This window comes from Vigna unguiculata, chromosome 5, assembly GCF_037176805.1.
Source record: "Vigna unguiculata cultivar grain cowpea cultivar isolate G323 ecotype 2 chromosome 5, ASM3717680v1, whole genome shotgun sequence".
In the NCBI taxonomy this organism is placed as follows: Eukaryota; Viridiplantae; Streptophyta; class Magnoliopsida; order Fabales; family Fabaceae; genus Vigna; species Vigna unguiculata.
In genome coordinates, this window is record NC_140796.1 from 4,087,502 (window position 1) to 4,100,826 (window position 13,325).

The 13,325-nt window shown below is 32.5% G+C and overlaps 1 protein-coding gene across 1 annotated transcript; it reads left to right on the forward strand.

Annotated features, from left to right (window-relative positions):
* Positions 1-627: 627 nt before the first annotated feature.
* LOC114183488 (nitrate regulatory gene2 protein-like) lies at positions 628-6,048 on the forward strand. The gene is made up of 4 exons (XM_028070520.2): positions 628-1,991; positions 2,421-2,605; positions 3,484-3,707; positions 4,997-6,048. The coding sequence occupies exons 1-4, from the start codon at positions 770-772 to the stop codon at positions 5,781-5,783; spliced, it is 2,418 nt and encodes an 805-aa protein (XP_027926321.2). The 5' UTR covers positions 628-769; the 3' UTR covers positions 5,784-6,048.
* The last annotated feature ends 7,277 nt before the right edge of the window (positions 6,049-13,325 follow it).

Genomic DNA, 13,325 nt, shown 5'->3' on the forward strand with positions numbered 1-13,325 from the left:
CAATATAGTTGACTTTCTGATGTTTCAAGCCAAATCTGACACAAAAATTATGTGAGAAGGGAATAAAAAAATTTCTATTTTTTTTTCTCTCCAATCTAACATGTAGTTGATTATTATAATTGATTGTTTACTAATTATTCAATCATATCTTAATTCGAATTACGAAAATATGAGATATTGAACGAGCTACTCGGGTGATCATTTATTTTTGCATTGATTTTACCACAAACTGAAAAAACTTAATTAAGTGAAAAAAAAACTTAATTTTGTTATTTTTAACAATATTTTGTTTATAACAAAAGAATTAAAAAGGTTTGAAACATGTAATAGAAACCCTAGAGACAGACAGAAATTAAGTGTAGAATGAAAAACAAAATTATTGTAGTGTGTTTGTTGATGTAATAGAAAGAGTAGAGACACAAATCCATGCATGCATAGGGTTAGAGACTCTAACCTTTCGACATCAGTAGGTTAAAAATTAGAAGGTAAAATAAAAGGAGGGTATGACAGTATTAAATCTGTGTTCACCCACCGTGATTACCGTCTTTTAATGTCCCATTTATCACTGTTTCTTAATAAATTCCATAGACGATACAAACAAAGAACAAAACATCTAATAAACGGGGCACTTCTTCAGCCTAAAACGCACTTCCAAACGCCATTCTCACTCACTCACTCACTCACTCACTCTCACTATGTCTCTCGCTCCATCATTCACTTAAACCCAACACCACTCTCTTTTCCCACTCCTCCTCCCGCACGCGCCACCATGGGTTGCACGGCGTCCAAGCTAGAAAACGAGGACACCGTGCGTCGTTGCAAGGACCGCCGCCGTCTCATGAAGGAAGCCGTCTACGCGCGCCACCAACTCGCTGCTGCCCACTCCGACTACTGCCGTTCCCTCCGCCTCACTGGCTCCGCCCTCTCCACCTTCGCCGCCGGCGAACCACTCTCCGTCTCAGACCACACCCCCGCTGTCTTCCTCAACAACTCCCAACAACCACCCCCTCCCATCCACCACACTCGCCCACCCTCACCACCTCGCCACCACCCCCACCACTCTCCACCTCCCTTCAACCCTTCCCCGCCGCCCAAACTCGCCCCCATCCAACCCCGCCGCCGCAAGCCGCCGCCACCGAAGCTACCCCATATTCTCTCCGACTCGAGCCCCTCCTCCACGCCGCGAAGCCAAGCGTCGAATTTTCCTGCGAACTTTTACCCCACCGCGCATTCCACATACTCCTCCACCCCTTCCCAAACTTCCTCCGTTTGGAACTGGGAAAATTTCTACCCCCCTCCACCTCCTCCCGCTTCCGATTACTTCCCCGAAGAACAACACCAACACCACCAACACCAACACCAACACCAACAAAAACTCTCGCAGATTCAAGCTCAATCACAAACACAAACACCTTCCCTTCACTCTCACAAAACACAAACACCCTCTCATTACTCCCACAAAACCCAACCCAGCAATCCTCAAATTCACGACTCCGACTCCGAGAGATCTGAATACGATTACTTCGACGGGAAACACGAAGCTCAAAAAGCTTACTCCCACTCTCGCTCTCCCTCTAACATTCACTCTGATTCCCACTCTCATCACCATCTTCCTGAGGAGTATACCGAGACTGAGAGGGAAGAGGTTCAGTGCAGTGAGTGGGGGGATCATTACAGCACCACGAGTTCATCCGATGACGATGATGATGGGGTGGAGGAGGATGTGGAGTCGCGGTCCGAGATCGGGACCCGGTCGAATTTCGGGTCGTCCATGCGGGCGGAGTCCGTTGCAGCTGGCGGCGGCGCTAAGGGATTCGACGCTGCGTCCTCCGTCGCGGAGATGAAGATGGTGGTAAGACATAGGGACTTGAGGGAGATCGTGGAAGCTATTAAGGAGAATTTTGATAATGCTGCTTCCGCCGGAGATCAGGTTTCGGAGATGCTCGAGATCAGTAAGGCTCAGCTCGATCGCAGCTTCAAACAATTGAGGAGTATGTTTCGCAAACTCAAACCTTTTTGTTTCGATTACTTGGTTATTATTTTTTGTTGGTCTCGAATCAGAATTGAAAAACAGAAACTTTGAATCTATTAAGAGAATAGAACTAAAAAATGTAAAGGTTTTCTTTTCTAACTCTTGTTTGCAAAGTTTTGCTTCAAATTTTAATTGGAAAACCATTTTAAAGAGCACGAGGAAATTTTTGGAGTTTTATTTCCATGTTTAAATTGGATTGGACAATTTGAATTTGTGTTATATGGGATGTTAAAGATATTTAATTGGGGTTTTTATGAGGTTTGTGTTTGGTTATTGGGAAGTTTTCGTTTTTCTTCTTTTGGTCAATTTTCGAACGAGGTTTTAGGCTTTCTTGAAAATTATGGGTAGGTTTGTTTGATTTGAATTTGGTTGATTTTGATTTTTGCAGAGACTGTGTATCACTCGAGCAGCATATTGAGCAATTTGAGTTCAAGTTGGACCTCGAAACCGCCACTGGCGGTTAAGTACCGGCTGGACGCCGGTTCGCTGGATGAACCGGGCGGTTCGAAGAGTCTTTGCTCCACCATAGAACGGCTTTTGGCGTGGGAGAAAAAGCTGTACGAGGAGGTTAAGGTAATTTTATCTTAATTTCTAGGGCGGTGGTGTTATTTGGATAATAAAGAGGTTCCCTTTTTAGAAAAATGAATTATATTTTTCGAGAGCATAAAAAGTTGAAGGAAAAAAGGAAACGGTGTAGGTTATGTTGGACTTTGGTAGCGTAAGGTCACAGCAGAATTTGACTGTTTAGTGTGAAAATGACCTCCTTTCCCTTTTTCACCATTGTGAATTGACCAAAATGGCCTCGGTTGTTGGGACCAACCTTTATTATTGTGGTACAAATAATGCTCCATCATAGAAACATACTTATCCCGAAAATGCTTTTACACATGTCATGTAATGATTTAAGTGTATATTTGGTGATACGGTAAGCCGTGTTTGTTTATCTTAATCAGAGTTTTGGTGTAAATCAGCGTGAATTAAGCAAATAAAATTATTTTAATCATAATTTATGTTGTGTGAAATGACCGAAATGCCTACACCCTTCACTCTTTTAATCCATTGCGATTAACAGATTTTAAGTAATGAACCACACACTTGTCTGTTTCTTCAAATTTTTTTGTCTTGCATGTGATTGATTGTTCACACTCAGTTGGGTGTATGTGTGAAGGGCAAACAATTTCTGTCACATATACATGTGTGTGTAAACTTACTGAAAAAGGCACGTTTCTTTAGACTCACGGCACTAAAAAAAATAAAAAAAAGTAATGCCTAGGATATTGTTATGGATGTTTGAAATGACCATAAATGCTGTGTCCAACTTGGATGCCTTTTTACCAAACTGAAGTCAGGTGGTTCTGTTGGCATTTATTTTTAGCTAAAAACCTAAAGCATGTGGTTTGGAACCGAGGTGTGCTATGCTAACACTTTCTACAAATTGTGCTTGAATTAAGGCTAGAGAAGGTGTTAAGATCGAACATGAAAAGAAATTGTCAGCTCTGCAGACTCAGGAATACAAGGGAGAGGATGAAGCTAAGATATTCAAAACTAAGACTTCCATAAATAGGCTGCAGTCACTAATAGTTGTCACTTCTCAGGCGGTGTCTACCACCTCAACTGCCATTGTTGGCCTTAGGGACTCTGCTCTGGTCCCTCAGCTTGTTGCTCTCATTCATGGGTATGTCTCTTCTGCAATAGCTTTACTGTTTTCGTAGCTCCAGGTTTTGTTGATAGCTAAATAATCAAGTTCTTGCACATGAGATTGGACCATTGTTACATCATTAATCAACAAAGAATTGAAGAACCATGGTGATTATCTATTAATCCAATTTTACAGCAAATCAAGCATTTGGGAGTCCTCATCTTTACTGCTCTAAAGAATGAACTTTACTAACTTGATTGGCTTCCAAAAGTTGTCTAGTATTCTGGACTAATGAAATTTTCATGTGTTTTGGTCTTATTGTATCCATTCACAAATTAAATGTGATATTTGGACTTCATGATCAAACACACTTGAAGACTGTGCAGCTTGTTGTGAGGCCATAATCATTCTGTGTCTTGTTCATTGGATATTTTGTAATTGTTGATTTAATCTTGTGGAATTTGAGGAGCTTGAGCTGATACAAGTGACCCACCCTATTAAAGAACTTTTAAGTTTAAGTGTAACAATTGAAATGCTTTTTTTACTTTTTCAAATGCCCTCATTTACCTCGTGTGAATGTGCTGCCTAATTTTGGTCAAGAAAATCTTGGATGGTAGTTGGAAACATTATGGCTTACCTCTCTAGTATGCCACTTGCTTTATCAGCACTGCGTAATTGCATGTGCTTCTTTGTACTAAACTGTCCAACAACTGCCTACCTCTTATAATCAAACCTTGGCCCACCAGTGCATCTGTCGAAATGTTATTTTGTCTTTTTAGGCTCTGTTCCAGCATAACTAATTTATGGATGGAGTAGGTGTGTTAAACCATATGATATGATAACCCTTGTTAACTGATTCTAAACTATTTCACTGGGTGTTTATAAGCAGTAAAAACTTACTGATGTTATTCATATTCATCTGTTTTCATTTTACTGTTCCAAATAACCCATCAGGGTCAATTTTGCTGAAAGATATGTTGTATACAAACGTGATAGTATGATCCTGATGAGGGTAGTAAGTTTATATTTCACCATATAAACTTTGCTGCCATTGGAAACAACTTTAACCACTCGAATCATGAATGAATTGAGATTAAGATTATCTGTCATTCCCTAGTGTTTGCTTATTTTGTACTGAAGCAGAGGTTATTTTTTGCTCACTTCTGAAACATCCACGTACTGAATTTTATGCATTAAAAATTTGTCTCCTACCAACAATCACTTATCCGTTGTGTTTTTATATTAAAAATGAGGATGGCCTGCCTGCTCAAGATAACTTTGTTGTCTTATTATGTTTGTGAATTGTGTGACATGTGACATTGTAGATTTATGTACATGTGGAAAGCAATGCACAATTACCATGAAATTCAAAGCAACATAGTGCAGCAAGTCCGTGGCCTTGTGAACAGATCTTCAAGAGGTGACTCAACTTCTGAACTGCACAGGCAGGCTACTCGGGACCTGGAAGCAGCCGTGTCAGCCTGGCACTCCAGTTTCTGTCGCCTCATAAAATTTCAACGGGAGTTCATCCACTCCCTGCATGGCTGGTTCAAGCTGAGTCTTCTTCCTGTGGACAATGACAACATCAACAACAGCAGGGACAACTCTGATACATACCACTTTTTTGATGAATGGAAACTGGCACTTGACCGTGTTCCAGACACGGTTGCCTCTGAGGCCATCAAGAGCTTTATCAATGTTGTGCATGTGATATCTTCGAAGCAAACTGAAGAGCTGAAGATGAAGAAAAGAACCGAGACTGCATCGAAGGAGCTTGAGAAAAAGGCTTCCTCTGTGAGAAACCTGGAGAGGAAGTTCTACAATTCATATTCTATGGTAGGCATTAGCCTTCCTGATACAGGACCTGACAATGGACAGGGTTTGGATGCTCGCGATCCACTGGCGGAGAAAAAACTGGAGCTTGCAACCTGCCAGAGGCGCGTTGAAGATGAAATGGTGAGGCATTCAAAAGCTGTGGAGGTGACAAGAGCCATGACACTCAACAATTTGCAGACAGGGTTGCCTGGAGTGTTTCAGGCTCTGACTAGTTTCTCTTCCTTGTTCACCGAGGCTCTTGAATCAGTGTGTACCCGTTCTTATGCCATCAAGTAGGTAAGGAATTCATTTGTTCTTCATGGGATCTAAGTTCTTCATAAGGGCTGGGATTTTTTGGCGGCAAGCTCTTATTGCTCTCACCATTTTGAGTTATATTTTGAAGTGTAAATATGAAGAATTTTGGGGTTCCACCTATTTCGATGGAAAAAAAAGGGAATTTTCTTATTGTACAGGGAAATTTCTTGGTTTATTGTATCAGAGGATTGGAATTTTTAATATATGAATAAATTATAGGCACTGTGCTTTGATGTTCCATCATAAATTGTTTGCAATATAATTGTGTATCCAAGTGAGTTTTTGATGAGGTTGGGTGAGAGTGAAAAATTATTTTGCATCAAATGTTTGGTTTTCAAAATCAATTAAAGGATAAAAAAATCACGTTAATAAGAATCAACAAATTTTTGTTTTTACATTGAAAAATTGATTCAACTGGAATCAATTATCCAACACTGAACTAAACACACTCCTAAAAAGATAAAAATAAAAATGGGTTTATGTTAGATTTGGTGAAAAGGAGGTGAGTGTGGATATTGAGGGTGACAGCTAATATGGACATAAATGGACAGGAAAGGGTCTGAAGTGAAAGTGGAAAGTTGCACACACACAGCACATCACATGGCAAGTGGAAGGAAGCACACATACATATCTTCAACTTGCATCATGCAAATTCCTACCATATATTAATTATTTGATGCATACATATCTTTTTATGCTTTTTCTGCAAATACCAAATCAAATTTCCTTCTCTATTTGGAAACTCCTATACCCTCGTTTACCTTTCACATTCAGATACACTTCATCCACTTGGAGCCAACACAATGTCTGCTTTTATGGAGGTTACCTAACAATAGTTTTATAAACAAAATTAAAATAAAAGGTATTTTTTTAATTAACGGAAAATTTAAGACACAATGTCTGATTTTAAATATAACAATTCTGATAATGTATTTTTTTTTTAAATATAGTTATAATTCTATAAAATAAGTCAGTCCATAAGTTTAGAAACTAACAGGGTTTAAAATCATTTAAATCATGGGTTAAATGGACTGGATAGAAAAAATAGTTGGCTCAATTTCTCATGCACCTCCATAACATTCCTCCTGCACCTCCATTAAAAAAAAAAAAAATCTCCCATTTTTCCTTTCTTGAATGTATAATTTGAATGTCATTTTTTAACTTTTAGATAGTACGGTCTAAAAATAAAAAATAATTTTCAGACTGTAATATGACCAAAAATAACTTTCAGATAATGCTATATTGGAAGCTATTATTTATTTAAAGAAAATTGACAATTCGGAAAATAAAAATAACTTTTAAATTGTGTAATATGAAACCAAATGACTTTTGAACTGTATAATTCGAAAGTTATTTTTCAAGTAAAAAATGATTTTTATATTTTTATATTTTTGGTTTTTGGATTAACTGAAATTTGAAATTTATTTTGATTTTTGGATTGCATAATTCATAAGCTATTTTTCTAGAAAAATAAGACTTTTGAATTACATTAATAATTTTTAAATAATAATCTAGAAAAGACAAAACAAAAAAAAAAAATGTATGAAGATGCCTGTAGAAAGGTATGGAGGTGCAAGAAGAAACTGGCTTTTTTTTCTAGTCCAACCCTTTTACTGGGCTTTTTCAGGCCAGTCTATGGAGTCAAATTCATTGTAACATCTTTACACTCATACTTTATTATTATAACTTTTTCTATATATGTCGGATTTTGAAAAAAAAAACGTTATTTTTAATTTTTATTATTAAAATTTGAGATAACATTAGTTATTTAGTTAACTTTTATTCATTTATATTTAATTATATATATATATATATATAGAGAGAGAGAGAGGTGTAGGTAGGTATATATATGTATATATATCGTGAAGTGAAAATAAAAACATCATAACTACTTTATTAGAAAGTAGAAAATTCATTGTATTTATTATGTAAAAATACAAAAAAAAAAAGTTAAAAAGTAGAAAATATTTCTTATATGGTCCATTTGTTAAGGGAAATGGGAAATTTTATTTTATTCTGCCCGGGAGAGTTTCATTAAAACTTTTTTAAAAAAAATAAAATACCAAATCCTATACAATTTAAATTTGAATTGACATCATACCGTATTCATTTATTTCAAAGTTCGATATGGTGTTCACATGTTAAAAAAATTTATAATTTAATTACATAGTTATGCGTTGCAATGTTTTATTTAAAATGTAAATAGTCATACTATTGAATGGAGAATCATATTTTATATGTAAATAGGAAAATTATTTGTTGACAATTTTTCTTTTACAGATTAAGCATTAGGGTGATCAAGAGATCAATTGAATGTTGTTACTTGTCTCCTTTTTCACCCTTTAAACATCTTGTAGTATAAGAAAGATTAAGTTAAACAAAACTAGTTTTGATTTCAGTTTCGTTATACATAAATGAGATATTGTTGTTATAGTTACAAATTTTTACTTAAAGATAGGTTAGATTAAGATTTTACTTTGAAAATTAATTTTATGATTTCTTCTAATACAATGTCATATATTGGTGTATTTTGAAATTTAGTCAAAATACTTTATGAATTTCATGTATAGACACAATGAATACCAAACTAAATTTGACATTGGACGTTAAAAGTTGATTAAGAATTTCTTTTTACTGTCATTAGCTTGTTAATTGAAATGTTCTACATTGGTAATAACTTGTAAAAGCTTCTTAGTTAAAAACTCAGGTTTTAAAGGAATTTTGAGTTGAGTTTAAAAGACGAGTTAAAAATTAAGTTAATCTAATTTTTTTTTTTCATTTGAACAATGCCTAAAAATGCATAAGTTGTATTATTTTTTATCGTACAGCTCTTTTTTCTTTATCAATAATAACTTGAAGCTACATTCATTAATTAAATCTGATTTTAAATTGACAATATAAAATTTAAAAAATAAAAAATTATATAAGAAAATCATTTTCGGCCACATTTAATTTTCTTCATTTTTATCCTTTTTATGAGGGGTGAGCTTTGCCCTTTCGTATACAGTTGGACATATAAGATGTTGATGTAGAAAAGGCAATTCCAATTACATACAGGTCAAAATTGATGGTAGCAGAATAGTATTTAACAAAAAAACAGAAACATAATTAAAATGACAAAGTATATAAAATTTGCATTAAAAATTACATAACCATATTTGTTTACACATTAAAAATCATATAAAGAATAATTTACGTAATTTTTTGTTTATTCCAAAATGTAGAATTTGTATCCCACTTATACTATCCAAAATATATTTTTTATATTTTATAGGCTTATTTATACTTTAGGTTTCTCGTAATTTTAGAAACTTTTACTTAAACTTCTAATAAATATTTATGATTTATTGAATAATCAATAAATTTATATTTTTCAATTAAATCTCCGTTACTAATTATAGTGTTAATTTGGTAATGTTACAGTTAGTTAATTTATGTGATTATTATTTTGTTATATCATACTTTTAGGATTACAAAACTTATTCTTACAATTATATCATTAACAGATATTTAATTGGAATTTTTTAAAATTTAAATGTATTAAGTACTCAATCAATTATAAAAATTTATTAAAGACAAAATTTCACAAATTTATCATGAATTAAAGCATAAAGTTTATTTGTTATTATGTAATTTATAATGAATCTTTTATTTTATATGTTGGACTTGATATTTTGAAAAGTTTTTGTTTAAACAATTCAAAACTAAAAATGAAAATCCTAAACTAGAACATAAATTTAGAATTGGATTAAATATGTTTTTAGTGTTTTAAGTTTAAGTGAAATTTGGAATTAATATCTCATCGAAATTTTTGACCAATTTAGTCATTCATTTTTAGAAATACGTGAATTTAGTCATTTTAATCAAATTTTGATAAGTTTATTTAAAGTTTTAAATGCATTTTAGGATAATATTTGAGTTAGCATTTAAACGAAAATGGGTCAAACGATGTAAACAATTCAAATATTATCATGAAATATGCTTGAAATTTCAGATAAACTTAAGAAAATCTAGTTAAAAGAACTAAATTCATATATTTTTAAAGATAAATGACTAAATTGGTCATAAGTTTCAAAAAAAAACCAATTCTAAATTTCACTAAAACTTGAGGGAGGAGAAACATATTTAATCTTTTAGAATTTTAAAGTCTATGCTGGTGCGGATTGAGACTGTGGAGGTACATAAAGAAGCTGCCGTTGAAACCCTTTAATCTGGCCCAATATTTTTAACACGAACCTTCTTGACAAAATTTTGTTAAGATATACTTTTATTTATTTTCATTGTGTGGTAAGTCTTGATGAGATCTATATAAGTAAAAAAAATTATATTATATACCTATATAAGATATGTTGACATGCACCATGAAGATGTGCTTTCATTCAAAATTTTCTATTTTTGAAGACGGAAAAGCATAAAACAATAGTAACTCATAATAAAAAATGACCTAAAACTGAATATTTGTGTAATAGTTCTGCTACTGAAAGAGAGAAATTTATATGCAGCATTGATTGATTGTAGAATGTGATGTAGAGGAAACATGATGGACCCAGTTTTTGAAGAAGAAAAGTTTTGTTTTTGGTGTCTTCTTCTCATCATATACTTCTTCATCTCACTCTTTCATTTGTTCCTATTATCTCAATTATTCACTGCAAATCTGCATTGCCACTTGACTTCTCTCTGCATCATCCATGCACGTGCATACGTCCACTTCTCTCCAATGTCCTTTTCCTTTTCACAATTTTCACATCTCTCATGCAATTATTAAATATATCTCTATCAAGTTTTTCTGGTAAATATCTAGTTGCTAACAAACACCATGCATTTATTTTAAGAATCAAAATTATGTACCATTTATTTCTCACTCGGTTCATGTCTCTTTCTGTCATCATCATCATGGGTGGTGTTTTTAACTCAGAAAATTAATATTGAAAAACTATGATATTTTGGTGTAATATAAAATATTAGAGAGATAAGAAATAGTTGTAAGAAGTGAGTGAGTGGTGACAGTGTCGATGAAATCGAAGCAAAAACATTTTTGCACCAAATGGTCTGCAGAATTGTGCAGAAGGTGGTAAATGTGGTTTCCCTGGACCCAATTAGCATCATAGGAGAAGGACATATATTAGTTTTTCGAGGAAAATGTTAAAAACTGTGGTAGACACATATTTACTATTGTGGTAGAGAAGAAATGGATCCAAAGAACCTCAGTGAATTTTGGCTTTCATTTGATGCTGACTTCAATGGTCCTGTTCAATCCAACAATACTCGGTTTCAAGTTCAGAATTGCTTCTCTGTGAACCATACAATGCTACCTGCACCTGCCACTCTCATTCACCAATCGTTCTATCTTCGTCTTTCGAGACTACCATATTATGATATTTCATAAGTTTAACATCGACTGAAAATAAAAACAATTTATATTATAAGTGAATATAAATTTTATCAGTTATCAGGTCGCTAATTACTAAGTCGGTGTTACTGAACTCATTAAGATCTGGTCACGGATTCAAAATATAAAAAATGTGTTAGAAGTTCACAATAACTAAATATAAGACTAATTTAAAATATATATCGGTACAAAATTCACTTTAAGGTTCACTTTTTATGTATCATATTCCAAGGTTCTAATTAATCCCTGTCTTTCTTCACTTTCTTCTTAAGAATTTTCTGCATATATGTTCCTAAAACTTCAACAAAAACTTAAGTTTGTATGCTAATCCATTTGAAGTAAAAGTTTATGTTTATTTTTCTTGTTAAACTTTGATGGATATAAAATGTATGTTGTCATCAAAACAAATTAAAATAAGATCCATAAATACATATCATTATTAATCATTCATGAGTTTGTATAAAGCAAGTTCTAAGTATTCTCTCCATTCATCGCTTATCCTTCCATAATCATGTACCTCACCCAAGCCCCCACAACAATGGACCCATCTCTATCATTCAGGTAACTAAAGGCTAAACTTGTTTCTATATATAAAATCAATCAAATTTTGTAACAGGAATCCATCACACTAATCTTTCAATTCCACAAAAAATAAATTAAATTGAATCTTTTTTATAAACTAATTTTATTTTTAATATGTAATTAAATAAGAAATGTATATATATTTTAAAATAAATAATATTGCAATAATTAATACACATAATTATTTTTAAATTACACCTTTTCAAAGAATAAAGATATTAAATCAAGTTGGAACAATTCTAATTTCTCTTCAGAAATATATTTTATATTTCAACTTTTAAAAATTTATCTTTGGATTGAATTCAGCAACTGAGGAACATTTTGTTATTTGGAAAAGGTTTACGAAATATACTATTAATAAATATTAAATTTTAAGACTTACTATTCTTTGTTTAATTTTTATTTTATTTGTCCTTGTTTTATTTTTTGATTAATAATACAATTTGATCTCTTAATTTTCAAATTAATGTAATTTAATCTCCATTTTTTTAATGTTACTTGCTATTAATTAATTGAAAATCTTACTAAAATATTAATTTCCTTATCAGTCGAATCAAGATTCTCTACGGTTAAAATTCATTCATTTTTAACCGCACAAATTTCAAAACTAACATGTTAGTATTTATTTAAAACTAAAATAAAGTTTTTCTAAAAAAAATTAACCTAGCATGTACCCGTAACCTGAATAATCCACCTAAATTAACTCACAGTCTAAACAATTTGTATCTGACTAATTTGATAAACTAAATTAAAATATTAAATTGAAAATTAATAAAGATTATATTTAAATCCGATTGAAGCTGATAATTAAAGAAAAGGTGACAAATAGTGTAAATGGAGGTTGCTTGGTAGTAATAATTGAATTATTGATTAGCCGTTAATTAGTTGAGTAGCAAGTACTTAACTTTGTAGCTGTACTTGTACTTGTTACCTGTAGCCAACATCTTATTCATTCACTTAATGTACTTTACTTCTATAAAATTCCTTTTCCATTTTTTCAGATTCAGAGTTTTTCACAATCAATTTTTAGTCACTGAAATTGTTCGTCAGATTTTTCCAGTTCAAATATTTGACAGCTTAATGTGGAATATTCTGTGACTTCATTTCATTTTTTTGACTTATTTTATTCATCCCATTAAAATTCAGTGAGGAGTATTGCGGAGAGAGAAAAAAAGAAGTAATTTTTTTTTATTGAAATTACTAAAAGTGTTGTCAACTAATTATAGAAAAGGTAATATTTTTTGTCTCTCGATTATTAATTGAATGTTCTTTCCATAACGACTTTAAAACTATTTTTTTTAATGTTTAACAATTATTTTAGTTCATAATATTCTAAATATTTTGTATTTTGTTTTTCTTATTACAAAAGACTAACTAGAATTGTGAATCAGAAAAAAAGTCATTCAGATATGTTGACTTAACAAATTTTTTATATAGATGAGACCTACACTTAGTTCCTATGAATATTGTTAAGATTGAGCATTTATTATTATGTTAAAAGTTATAAATGGCACAACTTTTTTTTATTTAAGAATAATAATTCAAGTATTATG

Bases quoted from the DNA above. Each gene is read 5' to 3' on its own strand.
- LOC114183488 (XM_028070520.2), top strand. From the start codon at position 770: ATGGGTTGCACGGCGTCCAAGCTAGAAAACGAGGACACCGTGCGTCGT. The intron at 1,992-2,420 runs GTATGTTTCGCA...TGATTTTTGCAG, and splicing joins CAGCTTCAAACAATTGAGGA to AGACTGTGTATCACTCGAGC. The intron at 2,606-3,483 runs GTAATTTTATCT...GCTTGAATTAAG, and splicing joins AGCTGTACGAGGAGGTTAAG to GCTAGAGAAGGTGTTAAGAT.